At 37.1% G+C, this 26,309-nt stretch overlaps 1 protein-coding gene across 2 annotated transcripts in view; it reads right to left on the reverse strand.

The window, feature by feature from the left end:
• Br140 (bromodomain-containing protein 140) overlaps positions 1 to 25,902 on the reverse strand; it is a 416,387-nt gene extending 390,485 nt beyond the window's left edge. For both annotated transcript variants that reach the window (XM_090413932.1, XM_090413852.1), the window contains exons 1-2: positions 25,378 to 25,902; positions 8,764 to 9,464 (exon numbers count right to left, since the gene is read on the reverse strand). In XM_090413932.1, coding sequence (XP_090270058.1) covers positions 8,764 to 9,411 — 648 coding nt within the window. In that variant the 5' untranslated portion in view covers positions 9,412 to 9,464; positions 25,378 to 25,902. The remainder of the gene's footprint in view (positions 1 to 8,763; positions 9,465 to 25,377) is intronic.
• Positions 25,903 to 26,309: the final 407 nt, after the last annotated feature.

A 26,309-nucleotide genomic window follows, 5' to 3' on the forward strand; every position in this document is an offset into this window, starting at 1 on the left:
AACACTAGACTTCAAATCCATATTCTTTAAGACACTGTTTTCCCAGATATACTCCATTCAACATGCACCCAAGATTTCCCTCCCTTGTTTATTTATACTTCCTACTCTCACATATATCACCTCCAGTGTACATACTTCTACCATATCTCCTTTTCCACACCCATTCTGACTGGTTTCACACTGGCCTTTTCTTCCTGTCTATTTATCTCTCTCTCTCTCTTCCCCTGTTCTTTCACAGCTCCTCTTACTTCCTCCGGTCTATTTCCCCTTCAAATGTGTCATTATTCAACCTTTTAACAGCGTCTCCAAATGATTCAAACAAACCCATTCAAGTGTAATCCATTTTTTTTTTTTTTTAAATGTTGGACCCATATACAGGAGGCTGGCTGTCAACCTATAGTACGTTAGTACCGTATATGGGTGGTGGGTTTGCAAAAGGAGAAACTTGTTTATATTAGATTTGAACACCTGTATGTTGTATTTCTTGGGAAATACTTCTGGGGGAAGACTGTTCCACAATACTGCAGTGCAGGGATGAGGAGGAAAAGTAACTTGTTCTGTGGGGTTCGAGGTGTACTGTGAAAGGATGTTGGGCAGCAGCTGTACGTGTTCCAATGGGATTAGTACAGGGTGGGGGAATTATCGTTGATACTGTTTCAGATGAACATTTCCCATGGAAAAATATTTATAGAATATACAGATTGTGGAGACCAGGCGTTGGGGGGGGGGATGTGTAATTTATTAGTCTAATTTCTCTCCTCTGTATTGAGTCAAGCTTTTGAGGGAGCTTTTTGGAGCACCACTCTAGATGTGAGAGCAGTATTCAAGAGCTGGGCGGATTTGGGACTTGTATAGTAGTGTTAACGGCTGTTTAGAGGTGAAGTAGCGTCGAGCGAAAGAGGAAACCTAGTTTTTTGGAAGCTGAGGATGCAATGATTGTGATGTGTTTATGCCAGGAGAGGCTTGATGTCAAAGTAATTCTGAGAAGAGAAATTTCATCTTGTCTGAGAATTTGAGTGTTATCAAAAACAATGCTTGGGGAAAATGGGTTTTTTTTGTGAGAAATAAGACAGAACTGGGTATTACTAGCATTGAAGTTGACGAGGTTATCTGAGCCCCATTGGCAGATGGCTTAGAGATCAGAATTAAGGGCAACGGTGGATGATGTTTTGTGGGTTGAGGTGAGTTGTGTAGAGTAGGGTTTGTCAAATGAAAGAGAGGAATGTAATGTCCTGTCATCTGCAAAACTGTGTATTGGGTTAGAGGTCAACTGAAGTAGGTCATTGATATATAGAAGGAAGGGGGTCGGTGAGAGAACTGAACTTTGTGGGACCCCAGCATTTATTGGATGGCGAGAGGATAGGGAGCCATCTACCATCACATATAGTGTGTGTCCAGACAGGAAGCTGGCAATCCATCTGCAGAGGTCCTAAGGTGGTCCAAATGATGAGAGTCTGCTTAATAAGCCTTTGTGCCAGACTCGGTCAAAGGCTTCAGAGATATCGAATGCAACTACTTGGGATTCACCGAATTTCTCCATGGCGTTTTTCCAGTGACGGGTGATGTATGAGAGTAGATCTCCTGTTGAACAGCTTTGACGGAATCCATACTGGTGGTCGCTTAATAGCTGGGTACCTTCAAAGTAGATTAGGAGTTGAGAGTTGATTTTCTCCATTACTTTAGATAGGACTGAAGTGAGTGAGATAGGGCAGTAGTTAGTGGTAGCGATTTGTCACCCTTATTAGCAATGGGTTGAATATAGGCCAGTTTCCAGGTTTTGGGATATATATACCAGTGGAGTAAGAGAGTGTGTACAGGTGACATAGGATAGGAGTCAGTTCGGATGCACAGACCTTCAGGATAATTGGGGGAATGCCGTCAGGGCCAGGAGATTTTTTGTGTCTAATTTAGACAACAGGTTTGTGATGTCTTTTTGGCAAAAGGATACAGATGGCGTTTATTATTTTAACGGTATAATAGAACACAGAAACTAAGTAAATAATTAATTTATTAACTAGATGCTGATATTTCGCTGGTATTATAACCAGCATCTTCAGAGCACAAAAATACTGTTTGTCACAATACGCGAGACTAAAACAACATGGTGTACTTCAACAAAACTGTAGCAGCAACACAAAGACTAGAGTCCCGATTTTGGCGCCCTCTATCTGAAAAAAAAAAAAAAAAAAAAAAAAAAAAAAAAAAAAAAAAAAAAAAACGCTATCATATATTACTAGAGTCCTAGAAAAGTGCTAGTTTTTTCTTAATATGACTGTCTCCCAGATCTTCGGCAAGTTAATACAGCCATATTTGTTGAGATTTGGAGTGTGTTTTAGGGCTTCTGTCGCCTCTAAGAACAATCTCTCTGATTTATATGGGTTTCTGTGTAGTACTTTTGTGTCCTTCCAGTTGATCCTGTGTGCAGGGGTATCCAGAGCATGGTCTGCTAGGCCCGACTTCCCATAATGATATTTCCGGACGTAGTTATGTTCGCTGATGCGAATATTCACAGTTCTTCCTGTTTGACCGTAGTAGGCTTGATTGCATGAGCAGGGTACTTGGTAGACTCCTGGATGTGATAAAGGAGGAATGCTGTCCTTGGGTGAGCGGATGAGGGTGGTTAATTTGCTACATGGTCTGAATGTAGTGCGTAGTTTATGTTTATTGAGAATTCTTGAGATCTTTTCGGATGTGCCTTTAATGTAAGGGATGGTGACTGTTTTGTTGTAGTTCTCTGTGGTGGATGGTGGGAGGGGTTTCTTAGGAGTGTTTAGTATTTTGTTTATTTTTTGTGGATTGTAGCCGTTGGCCAAGAAGGTGTGGCGTAAGTGAGTCAGTTCAGCAGTAAGAGCCTTGTCATTTGAACACATTGCTCTCGCTCTATGGGTTAACGTTTTTAATATGCCATATTGTTGAGAAGGATGATGGTGTGATTGTTTGTGTAAGTATCTGCCTGTATGTGTGGGTTTTCTGAAAACTGAAAATGATAAGGAACCATCTGGGAGACGTGTGATGAGTGTATCCAGGAAGGGCAGACAGTTGTTGGCTTCCAGTTCCATAGTAAAGTGGATTTTTGGATGTTGGCTATTTAAATGTGCTAAGAATGTTTTCAATGTCTCAGGGCCATGTGGCCAAATAGCAAGCACATCATCAACATAGCGTAGCCAAAGTGTTGGTTTGAGAGTGGCTGTATTGATTGCTTGTTTCTCCAGGTGTTCTATGTAAAAGTTGGCTAGGGGGGGGAGAAAGGGGGGGAGCCCATGGCTGTCCCATCAATTTGTTTGTATATTTTCCCTTTCCATGTGAAATATCCTGCATGTATTGTGAATTTGAATAGTTCAAATATATCAGGGGGGAAGTGTGACTTCAGTAGATTGAGGGTTTCTATTAGTGGTACATTTGTGAATAGTGAAGTGATGTCAAAGCTTACTATTAAGTCTGAGCTTTTTAGGGTGAGGTGTTGTAAGATGCTTTTTAGGTGTGCTGAATTTTTGATAAAGGAGGGAGAATTGTTAGTGAGAGTGGCTAGTAGCTTCGCTAAATGTCTAGCTAGTTTGTATGTGGGACTATTTATACTGTCCACAATTGGGCGTAGGGGTGTGCCAGGTTTGTGAATTTTTGGTGATCCATAGATCCTAGGTGTTTTAACATGGAAGGGTTTGAGTTTGTTAACTGTGTCTTTGGGCCAGGAAGTGACTTTTTTTAATAATTTTCGTGCCTTATTCTTTTGTGTGTTGGTGGGATTGCGATCTATAATTTTGTATGTTGACTGATCTTGTAATAGTGTGTGCATTTTGTTTTCATATTCAGTTGTGTCCATCACCACGGTTGCATTTCCTTTGTCTGCTTTTGTTATGGTAATCTGGCTGTTGTTGTGTAGCTCTTTTATAGCAATGAATTCCTTATGTGGGATATTATTTTTTGGAGGCTTGGACTTGATTAGGATGTTGGCCACATCTAAACGTATGTTGTTAGCTATTGTTGGAGGCAGGTCGTAAATTCCTCGTTCGATGGACGCCATTATTTCGGCTTTTCACCAAAAATTCACAAACCTGGCACACCCCTACGCCCAATTGTGGACAGTATAAATAGTCCCACATACAAACTAGCTAGACATTTAGCGAAGCTACTAGCCACTCTCACTAACAATTCTCCCTCCTTTATCAAAAATTCAGCACACCTAAAAAGCATCTTACAACACCTCACCCTAAAAAGCTCAGACTTAATAGTAAGCTTTGACATCACTTCACTATTCACAAATGTACCACTAATAGAAACCCTCAATCTACTGAAGTCACACTTCCCCCCTGATATATTTGAACTATTCAAATTCACAATACATGCAGGATATTTCACATGGAAAGGGAAAATATACAAACAAATTGATGGGACAGCCATGGGCTCCCCCCTAGCCAACTTTTACATAGAACACCTGGAGAAACAAGCAATCAATACAGCCACTCTCAAACCAACACTTTGGCTACGCTATGTTGATGATGTGCTTGCTATTTGGCCACATGGCCCTGAGACATTGAAAACATTCTTAGCACATTTAAATAGCCAACATCCAAAAATCCACTTTACTATGGAACTGGAAGCCAACAACTGTCTGCCCTTCCTGGATACACTCATCACACGTCTCCCAGATGGTTCCTTATCATTTTCAGTTTTCAGAAAACCCACACATACAGGCAGATACTTACACAAACAATCACACCATCATCCTTCTCAACAATATGGCATATTAAAAACGTTAACCCATAGAGCGAGAGCAATCTGTTCAAATGACAAGGCTCTTACTGCTGAACTGACTCACTTATGCCACACCTTCTTGGCCAACGGCTACAATCCACAAAAAATAAACAAAATACTAAACACTCCTAAGAAACCCCTCCTACCATCCACCACAGAGAACTACAACAAAACAGTCACCATCCCTTACATTAAAGGCACATCCGAAAAGATCTCAAGAATTCTCAATAAACATAAACTACGCACTACATTCAGACCATGTAGCAAATTAGCCACCCTCATCCGCTCACCCAAGGACAGCATTCCACCTTTATCACATCCAGGAGTCTACCAAGTACCCTGCTCATGCAATCAAGCCTACTACGGTCAAACAGGAAGAACTGTGAATATCCGCATCAGCGAACATAAACGATACGTCCGGAAATATTATTATGGGAAGTCGGGCCTAGCAGACCATGCTCTGGATACCCCTGCACACAGGATCAACTGGAAGGACACAAAAGTACTACACAGAAACCCATATAAATCAGAGAGATTGTTCTTAGAGGCGACAGAAGCCCTAAAACACACTCCAAATCTCAACAAATATGGCTGTATTAACTTGCCGAAGATCTGGGAGACAGTCATATTAAGAAAAAACTAGCACTTTTCTAGGACTCTAGTAATATATGATAGCGTTTTTTTTTTTTTTTTTTCAGATAGAGGGCGCCAAAATCAGGACTCTAGTCTTTGTGTTGCTGCTACAGTTTTGTTGAAGTACACCATGTTGTTTTAGTCTCGCGTATTGTGACAAACAGTGTTTTTGTGCTCTGAAGATGCTGGTTATAATACCAGCGAAATATCAGCATCTAGTTAATAAATTAATTATTTACTTAGTTTCTGTGTTCTATTATACCGTTAAAATAATAAACAACATGTTCGACGAACACATAAGTCTGTCCACACGGATACAGATGGCATTGTATGTTGGACAGTTGGAATGACTGGAGGGCTTTTGCCATTGTCAGTTATGTGTGCATTGGAGGCAAAGTGTGATGCCAGGAGATTAGAATTTTTCTATGGGAAATGTTGTTATTGAGCCATCCGGGTATGATAGTGTAGGGTATGATAGCTACGGTCAATTGCCTTGGCAAGAGACCAAAAGGCACGGCTGCTAGCTTCCTGCTTTTGGCCGTTCAAATTCTGCTTTGGAAGTATTGATAGTTTTCTTGCATTTGTTTCGGGCTTCAGTATAGGCAGTGAATGAGGATGGGGTTCTTGATTTGAGCCAGTTGTGGTATGCCTGATTTTTCATTTTGGACAGCCTTGGCACATTTTTTGGAGAACCAGGGTTTAGTTAGGGGAGGGCAGGTCTGAGTAGTGTGTGGAACATATGTTTTCATGCCAGTGAGGATCACTTTGGTGATGCATTCAGTGCATATGTTTGGACTGGAAGGCGGGAACCAATAGTCTAACCATGGGAATGAAGCATAGTGGTCTCGGAGACTGTCCCATTTGGCACTATTATAATGCCAAACTACTCTTGTGTGGGGGTGACTGTGAAAGCGTTGTTGCATGGGGGAGGAGATGAGCACCAAGTTGTGGTCAGAATTGCCCAGGGGGCTAACTACATTCACTGCATATTTGGAGAGGTCATTAGTAAGGAAAAGACTAGGGTATTTGGAGAGTGGTTTGGGTTATCTGATATTCTGGTAGGTTTTTGAACAATTTGTGTGAGGTCATTAGTGATAGCAAATGTTTCAGCATCTCTGCCTGCAGGATCTGTATAACTGGAAGAGGAAAGCCAATTGGTGTTATGGACATTGAAGTCACCAAGGAGGATGATTTTGCTGTTGAGAGAGTGGGATTTCAGCATTTCTACTATTAAGGAGAGGAAATGGAAGAGTTCAAAGTGATTGGTGGTATTAGGAGAGCAATAGAGACAGCAGATGAATTTGACTGAGTGGGAGAGAGATATCTTCAGCCAAAGAAGGTCGAAGTCAGGCGATCCTAAGTTAGTTGCTCTCTGGAAGGGTGTGTCAGAGCAGATATATGCACAGACACCACCCTTGGGTCAAAAGGAGTTGAATAGAGCATAGTTAGGAAGGTTGAGATGAATAGTGGTGGGGGGAGGAGAGATTTGGGTTTCTGTTAAAAAGAGTAGGTGGGGTTTGGTGGACTGCAGATAGTAGTGGATGCTATTAAAGTTGGAGTTGAGGCCACGGATATTGGCGAAGTGGATATGCAAGGTTCTGTTAGGCATGGATTTAACCCCAAGGGTCTTGCACGTTTCCTATACAGTGCCTGCATACGGTGTCCTTCGTGGTGTCACTTGGTTTTTGACTAGTTTGGATTGTTTGTAATCTATTACCCAACTGTTGTCTCTATTTTGGCGTTTTTCTTCTAGTTGTCTTCAGAGTTGGCATCTTTGTTCTCTCTGGGCAAAGGTTGAATCAGGTCGAGCATGTATGCGGGACTAGGGGCAAGCGTCCTTTAGCTTGTTGTTTATCGCTGTTATAAATTTGGTTGTATTTATTGGTGAGTCGCAGGTCACTTTCATGAGACGTGGATAGTTCGTTCCGTCCTTTCTTTTGTTAATGGGTCCGATACGATGGCATTTGATGATATTTCTGGGATCGAAATTGCATTCTCCTGCAAGTTTGCCAATGTGTTCTTTTAAGGATGTACCATTTTCCATCGGAAAGTTCAGGATAACAGCATTGAGTTTCCTATTTTTGGCCTCAAGTGACTCGAATACCGATGATGTGATTAGTTCACAAAGTTCATTAGCAGACACAGGCACACTTGCGGTCGGGCGCTGGACACTTGAGCATCTCGAGCTTTGTTTCCAATTTTCCGATTTTGGAGGAGAAGATATCGATTACGGTATTAAGCTGTTGCTCGAGGTTATTATTGACTCTTTTGCCTAGGTTTAGTATTTGTTTTATGGAAGGGAGGCACGTCATACAGAAGTGGGGCTGGTTTAGGTCGGTAAAAAGTTTGTCGGCAGATTCGTTTATTTTCGCGCAGGAAATATGAAGCCAGTTGCAACAGAAATTGCACGATATACCTTTTTTCCTTTCTTTGACTTCTGTTTCACAACTGCAGCACTTCATAATGTTCGGTTTGTTCATGATCGGTGACTCTACGCTGACAGGATTCGAGGTAGTCTTCCATTGTTGGCCACCATCTTTACTTCACACGGTAGGCATAGAGCTTTCATGTGGTTGTTTTTTAGTTGTAAAATATAGCAGATTTAATGGACAACGGGTACTTACAAGTTGTACTGTAGTAATCAGCTGCTTAGTACCTTCTGTTACTTTTCCGTTTGCTGCTTATTTTGCACAGAAAACATTTACAATTACGATAAAATGCAGGAGCACAAGTTTAACATTACTTATCCACAGGTGCCACCTATACTTATCCATTACTCCTATACAATTCTACCCATCTCTCAGATTCATTGCACAGATTCACAAACTACATTCCTTTCTCCATGCACAGTTCCATTATCATACCATTCATTATCTTTGCTCCCTCTCCCACTATCCCTATAATATCCATACAGCACAGTAACTATCATTCCCACCACGCTATTAATTTTCACCCTCCTCAATAGCCTTCTAATATTCTTCTGTCCAACAAAATCATTCATTTCTAAAACTACCACAAAGTTTGCTGCTCAAATCAAAAGCCTCAATCACCCTATTCATTGAATACTCCCTTTTGAAAAAGAAGCCTTGTACATCCCCTCTCATTTTACTCTTATCAAACAAAGCAGCCATCCACCCTTCCTATGAATAAAAGTGAAAGAATCTGACATGTTCTTAATTCATAACAGTAAGTTTAACAGTTAGCATGAGAAGATCCCAGATCAACAAACAGTTAATCAGTTTCAGTTTACTGACAATGAAAAATGCTTTCCATTAGACTAGTGATATGAAGCTTTGTTAATTAATAAACTGTAATCTCATATAAATGAAATTCATGTGAAAAAATTACTAATTTCAAATAAACAATAAAATTACAAACCTCTTCATCCATATCATACTCCACCTCCTCATCTAACTCCTCAACAGATTTTTCAATAAACCTGTAATAAGCAGTTGGCCTTGATGGAGCATCTGGAGGATTATAGTCTGAAATGACACGGAATGAAGCTTCAGGGAGTCGGATAGGATTAGTGCTACTTTCTTTTCGACTTTTTGAGTGATCTACATTTTTGTTGCTTTTACACTTGGGTAACAGTTTATCCTGTTTCTCTTCAATTTTTGGTTTTTCAAAATGTTTATTATCTACATCTATTGAATCTAATACAACTATATCTAGAGGTTCACATATGTTAAGGCGGTGAACTCTACCATCTAAGTCCACTTCAACCATTCGCTGAGCCTCAGCATAAGTGAGGCCTTCACGAGCATTCTTCATGAAATCAGGAGGTGAAGGTGAGCGACGATTCTGCCTATGATGCCATCTTCCTTTCTTTCGTCCTGGTCTAGGAGCAGGCTTGGAATGCTGATTATTATTATTTGGATTGTCATGATCATAATTATACAAATGAAACTGAATACCACAGAAACTCTTGTAAATTTTGCCACAGTCTTTGACTGGACACTTATAAGGAGGTTTAGTAGCCCTCAAATTTTGACAAAATGTTTTCACATCAAAGTCTAACACCATCTTGGTTCATTTCAACGATATACAAAGTAGCTCTTTGCCCATTGTGTCAAAGCCTGAAAAGAAAGCAAGTGTTTTAATAAATCTGAATCCTGCTAAACCAATATATAAAAGAACATGAGATTTTTATATAATACAATAATGCAAAGTGCAAAATAATAATAAAATAATGTAATAGCTTAAAATTATTTAGTTAAAATAAAAAAATTAATTAAAATCAAAAGTAATTTTATAATTTTAAGTTATCACATAAGTTTAAAAAAAAAAAAAGGAGAAGGGGGGATAAAAAATTTGAACTGAGTTTGCAAGGGGGAAAAAATCCACTGGTGTGCCTAACTCAGAACTTTTAAGTTCTGAGTTTGGCACACCAGGGATGGTGAACTACCCTGTAAAAATCTCACCAGGAACACTTTGTGGGCAATGCCTACAAAGTCACCTAGTGTCAGAAACGACTGAGAGGGAAAAACCACCACCACCACCACCACCATACAACTTATCATTCTTGGAATAAGCGAGGTAAGACAATCAGAGTGAAGATTTCTGGAATGGAGATTACAGATTGATCTACTCAGGTTTCCCAAATGACAGCAGATGTTGTCCTGGTAAATAAGACATTAGGACATAACATTAAAAGCATTGGGGGTATAAAAGAATAATTGTAATTAAAATTCAAGCAGAACCAAGAAACCTAGTCCTCATACAGAACATATACATGCCAATAACAGGATGAGAAAATAGAAGTAGTATGTGAACAGATTGAAGAAGTACTGATGAGAGTAAATGATCAATAAAACTTTATCTTGATGGGAGATCAGAATACAGTTGTTAGAGAAGGACAACGAAATAATAAAGGAGAATGACTGAACTTCTGCAAAAGCCACAACCTAACCATAGTAAATACACTATTTGAATAGCTGAAAAGAAGAAGAGTCACATGGATTGCACCAGGCAAAACAGAATGATAACAATTAGACTATATACTCATCTGAAAAAAATATTATTACCAGGTGAAAATATATAAAAGTTATCCTAGAATATCGTCATAATGACAAGCCAATTATAATTTTTAAAAAATCACACATGAAAAATAAATACAAAAAAAAAAAAAAAAAGAATGTAACTAAAATGAAAAGTGATCAAAATGCCCATAGAGACTTTAGAGAAGAAACAGACAAATTAATTAATCCCAAAAAGCCTCATGGAAATGAAATTAACAAAAAAGTGAAAATTAAAGAAAAAAATTCTCTAAAGAGAGAAATAAATAAACCTGCAAAAAAATTTTGAAAAAGAATAAAAAAATAAAATATAAGCCATGGGTCACTGGAAAAATATTCGAGAAGCTAATGACACAAAGAAGAAAGGCAAAAAAGAAAAAGAAAAAAAAGAGGGAAAAAATAAGAGTGCAAAAAATATAGAGATGGTGAGCAGACAAGTCAAGAAAGCAAAAGAAAAATGGATTTAACAAATATGCAAGACAACTGATATAAACATGAGAAGAGGTAACACTGAAAAGACATACAAAGAAATACAAAAACATTTCAGAGAAAGGGTAAACACCGAGCACAATCAAGAATAAGGATGCAAAAGTGCTAATTGAAGATGATGAAATAACACAAGTGCAATACACCAAAGAACTTTATAAAGAAGAAAAATTAGATATCGCTCCTAGAAAAAGAAATGCAGGTAGAAGATGATGAGAAAGACCATCTCTCTTAAAGAACTAAACAGTCTAAAGCACATGAATAGACTAATTCCTAAGAGAAATTTTAAAAGAACCAGGCAAAGAATGAAAAAATGAACTATTTAGAATGATCAATCAAATGTACAAAACTAGAGAAATTACAAAATATTTTGAGCAGAGAATATCCTAGCACAAGCATGTGAATATAACTGAATGTTAAGTCTATTATCCCAGTCTTAAAATCCTAACTATTGAAAGAAAAATAGAAGAACATCTACCTGATGACCAATTTGGCTTCAAAAAAAAACAGAGGGACAAGAGAAGCTATACCAACTCTCCAAATGTTCATTGAAACAGCACTTAGAATCAACATATCCATACTCATAACATTCATCGATAAGGAAAAAGCTTTTGACAACGTTGACTGGAATGTTCAAATCCACAAAAATTTGAATATAGATTATGACAGAGGACTAATTTATCAACTACATAAAAACCACTGCAGTCATAGGAGAATAAGGGAAAAAGCTAAAATAAAAAGGACGTTAAACAAAGTTGTGGGCTCTCTCCACCACTTTTCAATATCTACATCAAAGAAGCTATGAAGGAATTCGTAGAAAAAACAACAATAATGGAACATAGATTCATAGTAAGCCTTATAATACAATACAATTAGCAGAATATATTGCCTTAATAGCAGAAAATGAGAAAGAACTACAAGAATCACTTGCAGAAAAAAAGGAATGTACACCAGGGTATATGGAAAGCTTATTATAATTGTCTCACTATAAGGAAAGAGATTAATAGAAGTAAAAGAATTTACCTACCTAGTATTTCTAATAATAATCAGATGGGAGAAGCTGAAGAGATATGAGAATAATTGGTGGGAGATCAGGGAAGAACAAGAGATCATCCCTGGAAGCTGTATAAAGAGGATGAAAGCAAGATAGTAAGAAGCAGATTTTTTGCATGGAGAGTTGCAAATGAATGGAATGCCTTGTCTGAGAGTCTGGTGTGTTTAAGACAAAGTATGATGAGTTGTGTGTATGACAAAGGGACCTCCTAGATGAGTCTTTGACTCCACAGGATCTTAGAATAATCATAATAATGTGAGAATAAGAATAGCACAAGCAAACAAAAAAAATACATTTAACAATAGAACACTATTAACATCAAAGAGTAGTATGAAAGATGAGAACAAAGAAATGTTTTTTTAAAAGCTTTGTCTGAAGCGTGGCCCTCTACAGATCAAAGACAAGGAGACAAATCAATACTTCTACAATTTCAGATATAGTGTTTTGACATGCAAAAGATCGCATAGACAGAAAAAGAGCTACAAATCAAGAGGTATTAAGAAAGGCAGAAAAAAAAAAAGAGAAATACTACATATGTTACAAAAAAAAGGAGGAATAACATGATAGGATATCTACTAAGACACTTGGATTGGACTATAAATTTGACTGAGGGAATGATAGAGGTAAGGCCTGGTAGAGAGAGACCAAGAACCAAATACATGAGTGATATCAAAAATGGAAGAAGTTACCAGAGTAACAGCACAAAACAGATGATTACTACCAACAGCACCTACCACCCACAAACCAACAGGCTGAGGAGAGAAGAAGACACAACTTATGTTTACATCATTATTACATTATTATTAGCTGCTTATTAAAAATTTTCTTCCACATTAATCTCTTAGGGGTGCTTATTGGTCAAGGCTGCATAACTGAAAGGAGATCTCTACATAGCCTTTAAAGGAATGCAGAGAACTGACCAGTGCTTCTGACCTAATGTCCAATCGATAAAATAGCAATCCTTAACTTATCATGGTGCATCCTGTTAGGTATCAACCTGGATATAAACAAACAAGAATGGGCTGGCAATTTGGGATTTAGCCAACCAAACTGTACTTTTATTGGCTTAAACTAAAATATAAAATGATCAGTGGCGGCTCGTGGCTTGAAATCATGGGGGTGCTGCAACTTTAGAAATATACATACACACTGTAACTATAGTTACAGTGTGTATTTGATGTTTGGATAAAATATCAAAATTATGGTAAAAATTTTTAAAAAAATTAAACATGAAAAATATTGTTTATTATTGATAAAATTCAGTTTAGTATAATTCAAAATTACTCAAAAATAAAATCCATTCCTTTAATTGTAATTAAAGAAATGGATTTACAATTTTTGGACATTACAATGAGACTTTGCAATGATGTCGGTGTATCTCGTATATATGTTTCTATATATATATCTATAATCGTACTCTTCGTTTAATTTTTTTCTTCCCTATTATAGATGTATTCCTACCTTCCAAAATCTATATTCCTTTCACCTGAGAGTAATGGAAATATTTATTTAGGTTATCGACCATCCATTCCTCAATATGGTAAAAGAAATATGATACTTTCAGTAGGTTGCAAAATGTCTTACAACTATAAAAATAACAATTGATCGTTCCTAAGTAATTAATTTTTTGCTTTGCAGTCTTGGCCCTCCACTCACGCACTCTCTATATCAAATTTTCCCGCTTAGGTTCGATTTATTTAGGATCAATGCATTGCAATAAGAATAATATCAGGCAAAACTCCACATAAAATGCAACAAAAAATTTAATTGATCAATAAGCAGACATATATTACACACTAAAATAACAGGGGGTGGTCCTCTGGAAAATTCTCAAGCTGCTAAGGCAAAACATGCATATATCTTGCTTCGATAAAGTACAATTTGCATTATTTGTTTAACTCAAGGAAATATCTTTAACAAAATTCTCAACACATGGAAAAGCAGTGTTGAAAACATGTCACTTTCAATACAACAATTTCTTAAATTAAACCATACATGAATATATATATAAGCATTAGATTAAGCCATAACATAAATCATTCCCTAGGAATTAGCTAAACTCGTTCATAGATGCATCAACAAATTCCTGACAGATCGAGTATTTTAGTATATTCAGGCTATTAATGTCCCTCTTAATTGAATTGTCAGTTCATTAACCTATCCTTAAAAACTGTCACAGTCTTAACAAAATATTCAGACTCACATGGGCTGTCTTCTATAAGGGCGCATCCTTCAAATTTCCGCTGGCTGCAACTTCCAATGATTCTCTTTTTCTTTTCTTCTTTTCTTCTAGGTCCTTGGATTACTGGCAGCTCATCAGGTCAGCTCGTGGGACTTGAGTGACTATTCATCGATGTAATAAACACACTGTCGAAGGGTCGCGATTTGTCAGGGCCTTCACAGACTCAGTAGAACAGAATTGCTCACGGAAAAGTTCGGCTGTTCGTCCCCTGGTCATCTTTGCTTCTGGGCTATGACAGTAGGCGGCATTTCTTGCTTTAGACCTTCGACTTTCTCCTCGGCACGTCAGTGCTTTACTCTCAGCTCATATTATATCATCTGGCTATCGTCCTCTTCTTTTTCTGTCTTATATCTTCCTCGGTTCCGAAACCCTGGGTTCAGTTTTTTCAACCCCGTGCACTTATGCAAACCCCTTAAATTATCATGTGATTACAGGTTCTGGAACTTTCACCAATCCCCTTCATTCTCCGTCTTCATGTTCTAATCTGATTATGTCAGTCAGCGGAACATTCGTTTGAATCTTGCCCCCCCCCCCTTTCTGCATTGACCTTGAGGTTACTTAGGGACAAACTTGTAAACAAAATTTCAAATGGCTTTCCAACTGTAGGGCGTTTCCATTAGCGTTGACAATTTTACATCTTTTGTTTTTCAAAGAGATAGTTAATTCCCATTGGGCTGTACGCATGCTACATACAATACTGAATACTAAAGGAAAAGATTATTTACAGATATTCTGGGTTTTGCCTATCTGAAAAGACTCAATGTACTTGTTATGCAAGAAATTTTTACAACTTAATTGTAATGTCCAAATATTTAAAGAGACGGAGTAAACAAGATAAGCACTACGAACAGTCTACCACTGGTGCAAACTGCATATAAACAACAGTGGAACTGCGTGACGGACAGTGCCGCATTACGGTAATAGCCCGCATCTCACTATGACGTGCATATGCTTGCGCGCGTAGCAACATGACACTGTGGTAAACACAGTGCTGCTAGCATCCTTAGTCCTCCTAAGTGCTACAAGATGGAATTTTATTATTTTTTATACAAAATAAGAGAATTATATAGGATTGTTGATGATAAAATTAAATATTACAAAGCAAATATAAATAAATGAATAAATATATTTATGTACCAAGAAAAACTAGGAGTGCTGCAGTTCTGCAGTGCGTATGCACAAGCCACCTCTCAAAATGATGGTACAACATGACAGAATTTCATGGCAGCTGGGGATGTCGCCTGGTTAAACAAGGCCAGCATTGTTTTCGCCAGGGAACCAGGCCGAAGAGCGAAAAGCCAGCTATTGCAACAAATCCTAAAACACACAGCAACTCAACATCACCAGAGTTCAAGATCAGTATTATCAACATAAGAAGCCTGAATGGCAAAGAAATGGAACTAGTTGAGGAATTAGATAAATACCAGATCAACATAATAGGGCTGACAGAAACAAAAAAGACAAAAACTGGTGAGCTCTTCCTGAGCAATAGATACAAAATGTTATATTCATAGCAATGACAATCAAGGAAAAGAGGGAGTAGCCATAGTATTCAACAATAAATACGAGGCTAATCTTGAATGGCAGGTAATCTCAAGTCGAGTGATGTGGGCAAATATGGGAATGGGGAACTGGACAATGAGACTTATTTGTGCCTATGGACCTACCGAAGGTTCTACTAAGGTAGAAGTGAAGGGGTTTGTGGCTTTAGAGAAAGCAATTGGCACAATGAAAAAGGAAAAGTTGGTCCTTGTTGGGGATCTAAATAGCAGAGTAGGAAATGATTATAAAAATATCCAAAAACATTTTAGGAAAATTTGGAGAAAAGAGCAAAGCTAATAATAATGGCAAATACCTGTTGGATTTCTGCTCAGGATATGGACTGGTTATTACTATGTTCCAACATAAAAATGTGCCCAAATTCAGATAAAGAGAACAGGCGAGGAATAAGAAAAGTCTGGAATTGATCACTATTTAGTCTTGAGCAGAATAAAATTGAATGTCATATTGAAAAGCAGAACATATAAGAAAGTTTTAATGCGAATAAAAGTTGAGCAGCTCTCAGATGTGAACTGTAGACTAAAATACACAAAGATTATTGAAGAAAAAAAATGAAACAGTTTGAGAACAGGAACCAAACCTTGGAGATTCAGTGGCAAACCTTGAAGAAAAAAACTCCATGGTGGACACAGGAAGTTAAAGAGGCAGTGAAAGAAAAGAAGAAAGCATATCAAAAGTTCCTGGCAAATAAGTCAGCTTGTGCTCTTAGAGAATATAGAGACAAATGTAAGAAAGCTAAACACTGTGTAAAACTAGCTAAACAAAAGTCATGGGAGGACTTTGGCAAGAACATAGAAAATAAATATCAAAAAGGTGGCAAGATATTCTGGAGATTGTTGAAAATGTTCAGAAATGGAGGAGTAGTTTTTTAAAAGGAATTAGAGATGATAAAGGTGATATGAAAACTGGAGAAAAATATATCCTTGAAGTATGGAGTGATTACTTTGTAAAAAACAGGCAATGATAGCACAGTTGTAAAAAACACTCAACAGGCATGCAGTCAGGAATACATATCCATACTTAGAAAAAGCCATCAAAGGCCTGAAATGTGGAAAGGCAGCAGGAATAGATGATATTCGACTAGAATTTTTTTTTTTTTTATGTTTGACCCATACACAGGAGTTTGGTTGGTCAACCTATAGTACATTAGTACCCTGTATGGATAGTGGGTTATGAAAGGAAGAATTTATTTACATTTGATTTGAATGACTTTAAATTGTATTCCTTGGGAAACAGCAGGTGAGAGACTGTTCCATAGTGTAGCAGTTGCAGGGATGAGGGAAGAAGAAAAGAAACTTGTTCTGTTATTTTCTAGGTGTACTGTGAAGGGAGGTTGTGCAGCAGCTGCATGTGTTCCAATGAGCTTAGTAGTGAGCGGAGGAATTATTGATGTTATTTCGTATGAGCATTTCCAATGGAAATATTTGTAGAATATACATACTGCAGAGACCATACGTCTGTGTGAAAGTGGGAGGAGAGAGTTGGTAAGGAATGGATCATTGATAAGTCTAATTGGTCTCTTTTGTATTGCATCGAGCATTTTGAGAGAGCTTTTAGGGGGCCCACCCCATATGTGGGAGTAGTATTCAATAGCTGGGCAGATTTGCAATTCATATAATGTTAATAGCTGTTCAGTGGTGAAGTAACGTCTTGAGCAAAAGAGAAATCCTAGTTTTTTTTGAGGCTGAGGAAGGATGTAATGATTGTGATATGTTTATGCCATGAGAGGTTTGATGTGACAGTGATTCCAAGAAGCGAGATCTCAAACTGTCTGGAAATTTGGGTATTCAAAAAAGATACTGCTCAAGTATGGAGGTATAAAAGTCTTATAGTGGCTGCACTGCATAGTTCAGAAGAACTCGACAGAGGGACAAATTCCAAATGATTGGAGTACAGCTCTCATAGTACCCATATATAAAAAAGGGAAACAAAATTGAATGAGAATTACAGAGGTATTTCCTTACTGAATGTTCCTGGTAAGATTTACGCAAGTATACTTGAGAAACGGTTGAGAAGGAATGTGGAAGAAAAGCTTGGTGAAGAATAACAAGCAGGATTCGGGCCAAATAGAGGTTGTCAGGATCAGATCTTCACTTAACAACAAATAGTTGAGAAATCATGGGAATATAACAAAGATTTGTATTTAAGTTTGGTAGATCTGGAAAAGACATATGACAAGGTGCCAAGAGAGACAAATTTGCCAAGGTGTCAAATTTGTCCACATCTCATAATACTGTTCCCATATGTGGAGTCATCATGATCAGTGCCTATAGGTCCAATCCTGGTTATAGTCCAGTACCTTTTCACCATTTTCTGTATCTTTCTTTACATTGGGAGGTGACTAAAATCCTGCAAACTCTTTCTCCACCACTCCTTCACATCATCTGCCCATTCTTGTACTGGTCATCCTCTTCTATATACTTCCATAGATGATTTTTCTACTGTTATCAATCCTGCAGACATGTCCTGCATTATTATTATTATTTGCAGTTTACTTTACAATGCAGTTCTTCATTTGTTACCATTTTGCACCCATCCAATTTGTAGCATCTTCCAGAACAGATTCTTTCAAAAGCCAATATTATCTCACACTTTGACCCATGTCTCACAACCATAAAGAGCACTAGTGAATATGCATATTTCTAACAGCCTCAGCTTCATGATAAGGCTCATGATTTACTTTTCTATATCTTGTCCACTGCCTGTAGGTTAATTTTTGCTTTTGTTATCTGAGACTTTCTTTCTTTTTTTCGGTTTAAATCATGCATCATGTTGCACTAGGTACGTGAAGTTCCTAACTTCTTCTTCTGGCTCATATCCATTAAAGCTTTATTTGCTTTTTCATCCTCTCTCTTTCTCTCCAAATATCATTGTCTTAGTCTTTTTTTAATGCTCATTATCAACTAATATCTCTATCCACTTAACTTTAGCAATGTTCTTTCTAGTTCTTCTTCAATAGTAACTATAATCTTTCATCTGCAAATTATTGATTTTTGTATCTTGAACTGAAATTCCCCTTATTTTTATTCTCCTTCATAAAATCCACTGTTCTTCCCAACAGCATGATAAAGAAGCTTGGAGATATTGGGTCTCCTTGTCTCGTACTTCTCAATGTCCTGAACCATCCTCCTGCCTCTCCACAATTTCTCATAGCAGTCTACATTACACTGATATTCTGCAATAAAGATATCAGGTTCCTATCTACTCCTCTATAAGATTCAAGTATAGCACATACCATTTTCTGATCTATACTGTTGAATGCTTTCTGAAAGTCAACAAACCAGGCACGAATATTTTTACATATTACATGTGGGTGCAGAGTACCCACATCTCTTTAGATTCCTTCTTGCTCATCTAGAAGCAAGATGAGCAAGCAGGAATCTCAAGAAGAAAATGTTCCATTGGTTTCCTTATTCTTTCTGTTAATATCATCATGAGCACTTTTCCAACATTCTTAGAATAATTGTAAGTTTTGCAGTCCATTTTGCACCCTTTTTTTTGTGAATGGCTAATAATGGGTATTAGAACTGATCTTGTCAATTCTTTTGGTGCTTTCCCTTCGTTCCAAGCAATGTTACTCAACCAGTGTAGTTTAATCTATCCGCAACCATATTTCAACATCTCCCAAGTGATCTAATCATTCATGGGGCTTGAAGTTTCTTCAAATGCATTATAACCTCATCCTTCAGTAAGTGTCTGTCTCTTCTGTGATTGGTGGTGGTATTTCCATCAATTCATCAATTAACCTCCCTCTTTCTATCCCAACATCTCCCTGTGACATATAAGCAGTGTCCATCTCTCTTATTTCTTCTGTATATATAAAGTTTTCACCCTTTAAATCATTTATGATTCTTTGCTTTGGGTTGCATTTGTTATCAAGATTTCTGATGATCTTGTGTACTTCTCTTGTTCTTTATTTATTACAGTGTTTATTGATATCTTCACTATTCCTCTAACCACTTTGTCTCTTCTGCCTTCTTCACTTCACTGTATTTTGCTCTATACTGCTCTTACAATTCTACAAAAATATCACTCATCACATGTGGAGTAACACACCAAAATCCTTCTTAAGAACATTTAATGGATGATTCCTTCTTTCCTCTCTCTCTCTCTCTCTCTCTCTCTCAATTCAATTGCTCATAAATGCTCACTTTCTACATTATGCCTTTTTTAATAATTATTTTCAGTAGTGATGCTAAACCTGACCATCAACATTTCACTGCTTTCCTATAAACATAAAATAACAGAAGTATCTGCTGCTGGTCAGCATCCAGATATACAACCTCTGTCCAAAAAGAAACCAAACTTTTCAAAAATAGAAGAAACTAGTGGTGCCACCTATTCTATCTTTTTGTTGATGAAAGCAGCAACCTTCTTTAGTGTTGTGTCAACTGTTTATGATATTTATTTCATTAGAAGCCAAGAGTGAGAGAATGTTTTGATGAACGGTCAGAAAATGAATTTCAAACAGAGCTGCAATTGACTTTTGTGTTAAACTTGGTTAAGGTTTTACTGAAACGCATCAAATGCTTCAAAAAGCAGCATACAATGATCAATGCTTATCCCGTACTCAAGTATACGAGTGGTTTAAGTGATTCGAAAGTTGTCGTGAGACACTTGAGGACGACAAAAAGCCGGGCAGTCCAAAAACTGGACTGAGCGAAGTTAACATCCAAAAAGTGCATGATTTCATCAAAGAAAACCCAAAATTGTCCATGAGAGATTGATTGAAGATGAATTGGGGATTCCAAAATCAACTATGCACAACATTTTGACTGAGAGTTTGGGCCTGCGTAAATTGAATTCACGCTTTGTTCCCCACAAGTTGACCAACGACCAAAAAATGTATTGAATGGAACACTGCAAGGACCACAATAAAACTGCTCGTAAGGACTCAGACTTCCTTAAAATGATTGTTACTGGTGACAAAACGTGGTGTTTTGAGTATAAGCCTGAAACAAAGTGCCCAAGTGCTGAGTGGAGACCACCAGAAGAGGGGTATCTGGAAAAAAACGTCACATGGAGAAGTCAAAAGTAAAGACAATGCTGATTTGTTTCTATGATTCCAAGAGCATTATCCACAAAGAATTCATTCAGCCTGGCCAAACGGTCAATGACGAGTTTTATCTCGAAGTTTTGAAGCAATTGACTGTGAGAATTCGTCGCGTGTATGGTATGAATATCGTGATGCAGGCAGCTGGTCACTTTTGTACGATAATGCAACATCTCATCGTTCGAAAATGATTGTTACTGGTGACAAAACGTGGTGTTTTGAATATAAGCCCGAAACAAAGTGCCCGAGTGCTGAGTGGAGACAACCAGAAGAGGGGTAGATGGGAAAAAACATCACGTGAAGTCAAAAGTAAAGACAAAGCTGATTTATTTCTATGATTCCAAGAGCATTATCCACAAAGAATTCATTCAGCCTGGCCAACCGGTCAAAGACGAGTTTTATCTCGAAATTTAGAAGCAATTGATAGCGAGAATTCGTCGCATGTATGCCATGAATATCGTGATGCAGGCAGCTGGTCACTTTTGCACGATAATGCAACATCTCATCGTTCGAACATTGTGAGACAGTTTTTGAGTAAAAACCAAGTTTGTGTGTTGGATCACTTGCTGTAATCACCTGATTTAGCACCCTGTAACTTCTTTCTCTTCCCTCGACTTCATTTGCCGATGAATGGAAAGCGATACGACACCACTGAAAATGTTCAAGTGGCAGTAACCATGACCCTCAACAGTATCCAAAAACCGATATAAAAAACTCATTTAATGAATTAATTGACTGTGCTGCCAAATGCTGTATTGAAGTTGAGGGAGAGTATATTGATTGAAATAAATGATTTGAATAATTATAATTGCCCTCTGTTTTATTTTCTATCAAAAGTTCGATTTATTTTTGGATAAAGGGTGTATATAAACTCATCCTCCTCTTTCATTCCATCTACTACTGTTCTTCTGAACAGCCTCTCCCCATATTCTTTTCCTCTAGGACTACAACTTCCAGCTCCTTAAAGCCTAAAAAAAACTCTGCCTCCAAACCTCAACTACCACTCAAACACGGTAATAAATCTGTCTTCCCTTAACCTGAAGCACTCGGCCACAACTTTGCCTTACAAGTGAAAAAAATACCTTCTGAAGAAATAACGATACAGATAAAATGTGGTATCCGCAACCTTCCGAACCATGTTGCCAACAATAACAGACTGGATGTAGCCGGTGTTCTTACCAAAGCTAAACCACCAAAAACCGACCTATCAAAAGAAGAATAAAAAGTTCTACAAGAAATGAAAAACAACAGCAAAATAATAATTATCAAAACAGATAAGGGAAATGCCACTGTGGTTCTCACCAAACTGACTACACAGGTAAGCGTACCTCTTTACTGTTAAATCAGTCTAACTACCTCCATACTGAATATGATCCCACCAGCTCCCAAATCAAAACACTCCAAAGGCTATTTAAGAAGGTTACTTCTTGGCCTGTGAAAGTGACCAGCAGACTAAAACCTTTCAACTCTAGACCCCCCAAATATATGGACTACCAAAAATCCATAAGCAGAATGTGCCATTACGTCCCATTGTGGATAGCACTGATTCCCCCACATACAAATTTAGCCAACGTACTCACACATTATACTGGCAACACACTTTCACACACAAAAAATTCAGCCCACTTTAAAGCCACTATAGAAAACCTCTCACTCCAATACAATGACATAATGGTCAGTTTTTGATGTCTCCTCCTTATTCACAAATGTCCCACTCTAAGGAGATCTAAGGATACCTTAGATCTCACCCAAGCTAAATTTCCTCCTGATATCTCAGCTCTATTTCAGTTCACCATGAACTCAGGTGATTTTGTTTGGGAACGAAAATTCTACAAAAGACTCCACTCTCTCTGCCCCTGGCAAACTTTTTTATGGAGACCCTCGAAGAATAAGCCTTAAACCCCGCCCCACAAAAACCCACTGTTTGGCTACACTATGTGGATGATTTTTTCACTATTTGGCCACATGGCTTGGATACACTACACAACTTAACACACTTAAACAGTCAACATCCCAGAATCCAGTTCATCTTGGAAAAGGAAAACAACAGTGTCCCTTTCCTAGACACTCTGATTACACGCCAACCTTATGGATCTCTGGCTTTCTCTGTTTACAGAAAACCAACCCATACAAGTAGATACATTCACCAGATCACACTCCACTCCCACAACAATATGGGATTATAAAAACCCTATATTAACAGGGCTAAATTAATCTGTTCAGATAACAATGCCCTAAAACTACTGAACTTAACCATATCCTTGACACCTTCTTAGCCAATGGCTACAACTCTCAAGAAATCCAGGAAATATTAAAACCAGTTAATCACCCCCCCCCCCACCTTCATAACAGAGATTACACTAAATCTATCAATATTTCTTATATTCAAGGCATGTCTGGAAAGCTAACAAAAATCCTAAAAAAAATATGACCTGATTACTGTTACAAACCATATAAGAAATTGATATCCCTTATCCACTCCACCAAAGACCAGCCACTTCCCCTAAACCTACCTGGAGTACACCAGGTCCATTGCAGTTGTAAACTGTCCTACTATGGCCAAACAGGCACGACAGCTAATATAAGGATATCTGAACTACATTCGGTTTCACTGAAGACTACATTCGGTTTCACCAATACAGCCACTGAGGACTTGCAGACCATGCACTAGATACCCACCACAGAACACCTGGAAAAAAGCTACTTTACTATGCTGCAGCAATAAATATATAAGTATGAAGGATTATTCCTGGAATCAGCCTCAGCTCTAAAAAAGCTTCCCAAACCTCAACAAATTTGGGTGCATGAGACTGCCCCAAATTTGGGATGCATGCATCCTAAGAACATCAGCCCAACAGCCAAATTTAGCCCACTAGGGAGCACCTTTAGGACCGACTTCAGTTGCCTTCTTCAGCCTCATTTACTCAGTGTTAGTGCCTGCATACACAATTCATAGTTTTATGAAACTTGAAGATGGTAATGTAACATTGCTGAAATATAGGAAGGTATTGATGAGTTTTTTAATTAATATTCTAGTAGACATTGTCATTTCCTGAAAAATTTAAAACTTGTATCTGTTTCAAATATTGCTGGTGTATCATGAGAACATACTTCAAGTTAAGATTTCTTAAAAAGTGTGTTTATAATTATTTCTTATATGTTACTGCTAGTTTATGTTTAAAAAAAAAGCATTATTAATTTTTCACTTTACACAAAATCTGACCTAGATCAGCATTTCATATAATAAACTCAAAGTGCATCATACATGAACAGTAAATTAAAAATTATTTCCACAAAATTTTCAGAAGACATCAATTTTTATGGAGTCTTCCATAAAAAGTCTGGTAACTTGCTCAGAAAAAAAGCTTCACATATGTAATTGCACTGAGCTTCTTACCATCACTTTATGGCTGGTTCACCTATTTTTGTTCTAAACATCACAGTTTGTGTTGCTGACAACAGAAAAAGTAAACTGCAAAGTGTCACCCAGTATACAAGCAGAAGCTATTTGTAGCTATGGAATCTCAACAGATCACATCCATTTCAAACATGTAACTCCATTTTGATATGTGTATAATGTGTATTTTTTTTTTCCATAATCCCACCTATGAGAGAAACCTACAGTGCATTAATGTTCAAATGAGGACTAAGTATTAGATAAGTATTTAATTATTTGTAAATTCTGTTCTAGAGACCACACATTGTACCTCTTCCACCACCACTTCTGATCTATATGTAGAATAATGACCACAGTGAGATGAAAATCATCTGCAACCTAAAATCTGCTAATTAACCTCATCTACAACTTATGAGAAAATAATAAACAATAAACTTGGCATCACTACAACTTAAAGATAGTTGTAGTGATCACAAATCTTATGGTAATATCAAATCTTATGATATTACCATAAAATTTGAACCCACAAAATTAGGCGCACCTGACTACTTAAGCCAGCCTAAATAAACATTTTGTTACTACTGTCTAAATACTATGGTAATATTGAATTTATTTTCTTGCAATTTCTTTGTATCAAAAGCCATCTTAGACAGAGTTAACTTACACATCACCATCTTTCCTTCTTCAATGTTAAAATGAAGGTTTATTTCCCTCTCCCCCTTTTCTAGAACAGAACAGCATTTAATACTCAACTTACTTCACATCCTTGCTCACAAAATGTTTTCTTCAATGTGCACACAGTAATGTGATGTATGATGGAAATGCCTAAATATGATACTGCTGCCTTTACTTGATATACAATAAAATTCTGTATACGATGATCTACGATATCACATACAATTATGTTAAAATTTTTTGTCTGAAATGTCTAAAATAGCTGGCGAATAAACAGCAAAAAATAAATAAATAAGCAATAACACAAGCAATAAATGTTATATTTGATTAAAATATAACATTTTAATAAAATACCTAAATCAATTAACATGATAAACCATCTCAGATTCATATACTCAAGTTCTATTTGATATAAAATCAAATTAACACTAAAATCACTTCTGACACTTTTGACAGTTTTACCTTTTGCTATATCTTTAGTGAAAATGATATAATTAGCTGACTCACCTCACAGGCTCATTGAAGAACATAGCGAAAATGTGGACTTCGGTTGTCATTAACTGCAAATGACAAAATGCAAACGTATATACGATTAATTAGAAACGTTTCAACGATGGTTCGACGATAAAATTACCTTGGCATGATCACAAAAAACGTTAACTTCTTAAAACGTTAACATGCAACGAATAACTGAAAGTTGAAAATGACGAATAGCGTGGAAAAAATAATAAATAAATAAACCAAAACTACGTTACTACGCTAAATAACGATCAATGGGTTTATCTCAGAGGGGCACACACGATTAGGCCTAAATTACGGTCGGATAGTTAGCATCGGATAGTATGCTGTAAGCTTTGCGGTTTCGTTGTAAATATATTTGTCACTGGTATTAAGATGCAGTTGAACTCATGAAATCAAAAACATGGACTTTTTTGACATACTAGTACTATTACTTGATCATTCTTGGTATTTCTGAATGCAATTTCATTAACAAATGTATAAAGAACACAAAATATTCAAATCGGCGTAATTTCATTTCGTTGTTTAACAATACTTCCGGTGTCACTTAAACCTTTGCGCCATCTACCAAACTGCAAATGGTATATTAGTACGCCATCTGTGAATGATAAATAGCCACAAAAAGTAGTATGGAAACAAATACTGAAAAAATAAAACATCCAAATGAAAGAAAATAGTCTTAAATAGCTTCGTTCGTTTTCAAAAAAGTATAATAGGAAGAATGGTGGCTATTGTGCAATTATCATAATATATACAATTATCAGCTTGAGTAACATTCAGTATATTATTTTACAAGGTTCAGCACGAAGCGCTGCATATAATGAAATTTCCATAATAATGATAACATAGTTTTTTTCGCTATCTTTTAAAATAACAAGAATTTACAATTATATAGTTCAGATAATAATAATAGCTTACTT

Source organism: Typopeltis vanoorti, chromosome 1 (assembly GCF_054136105.1).
Source record: "Typopeltis vanoorti isolate ZY-2024b chromosome 1, IOZ_Tvanoo_1.0, whole genome shotgun sequence".
Lineage (NCBI taxonomy): Eukaryota > Metazoa > Arthropoda > Arachnida > Uropygi > Thelyphonidae > Typopeltis > Typopeltis vanoorti.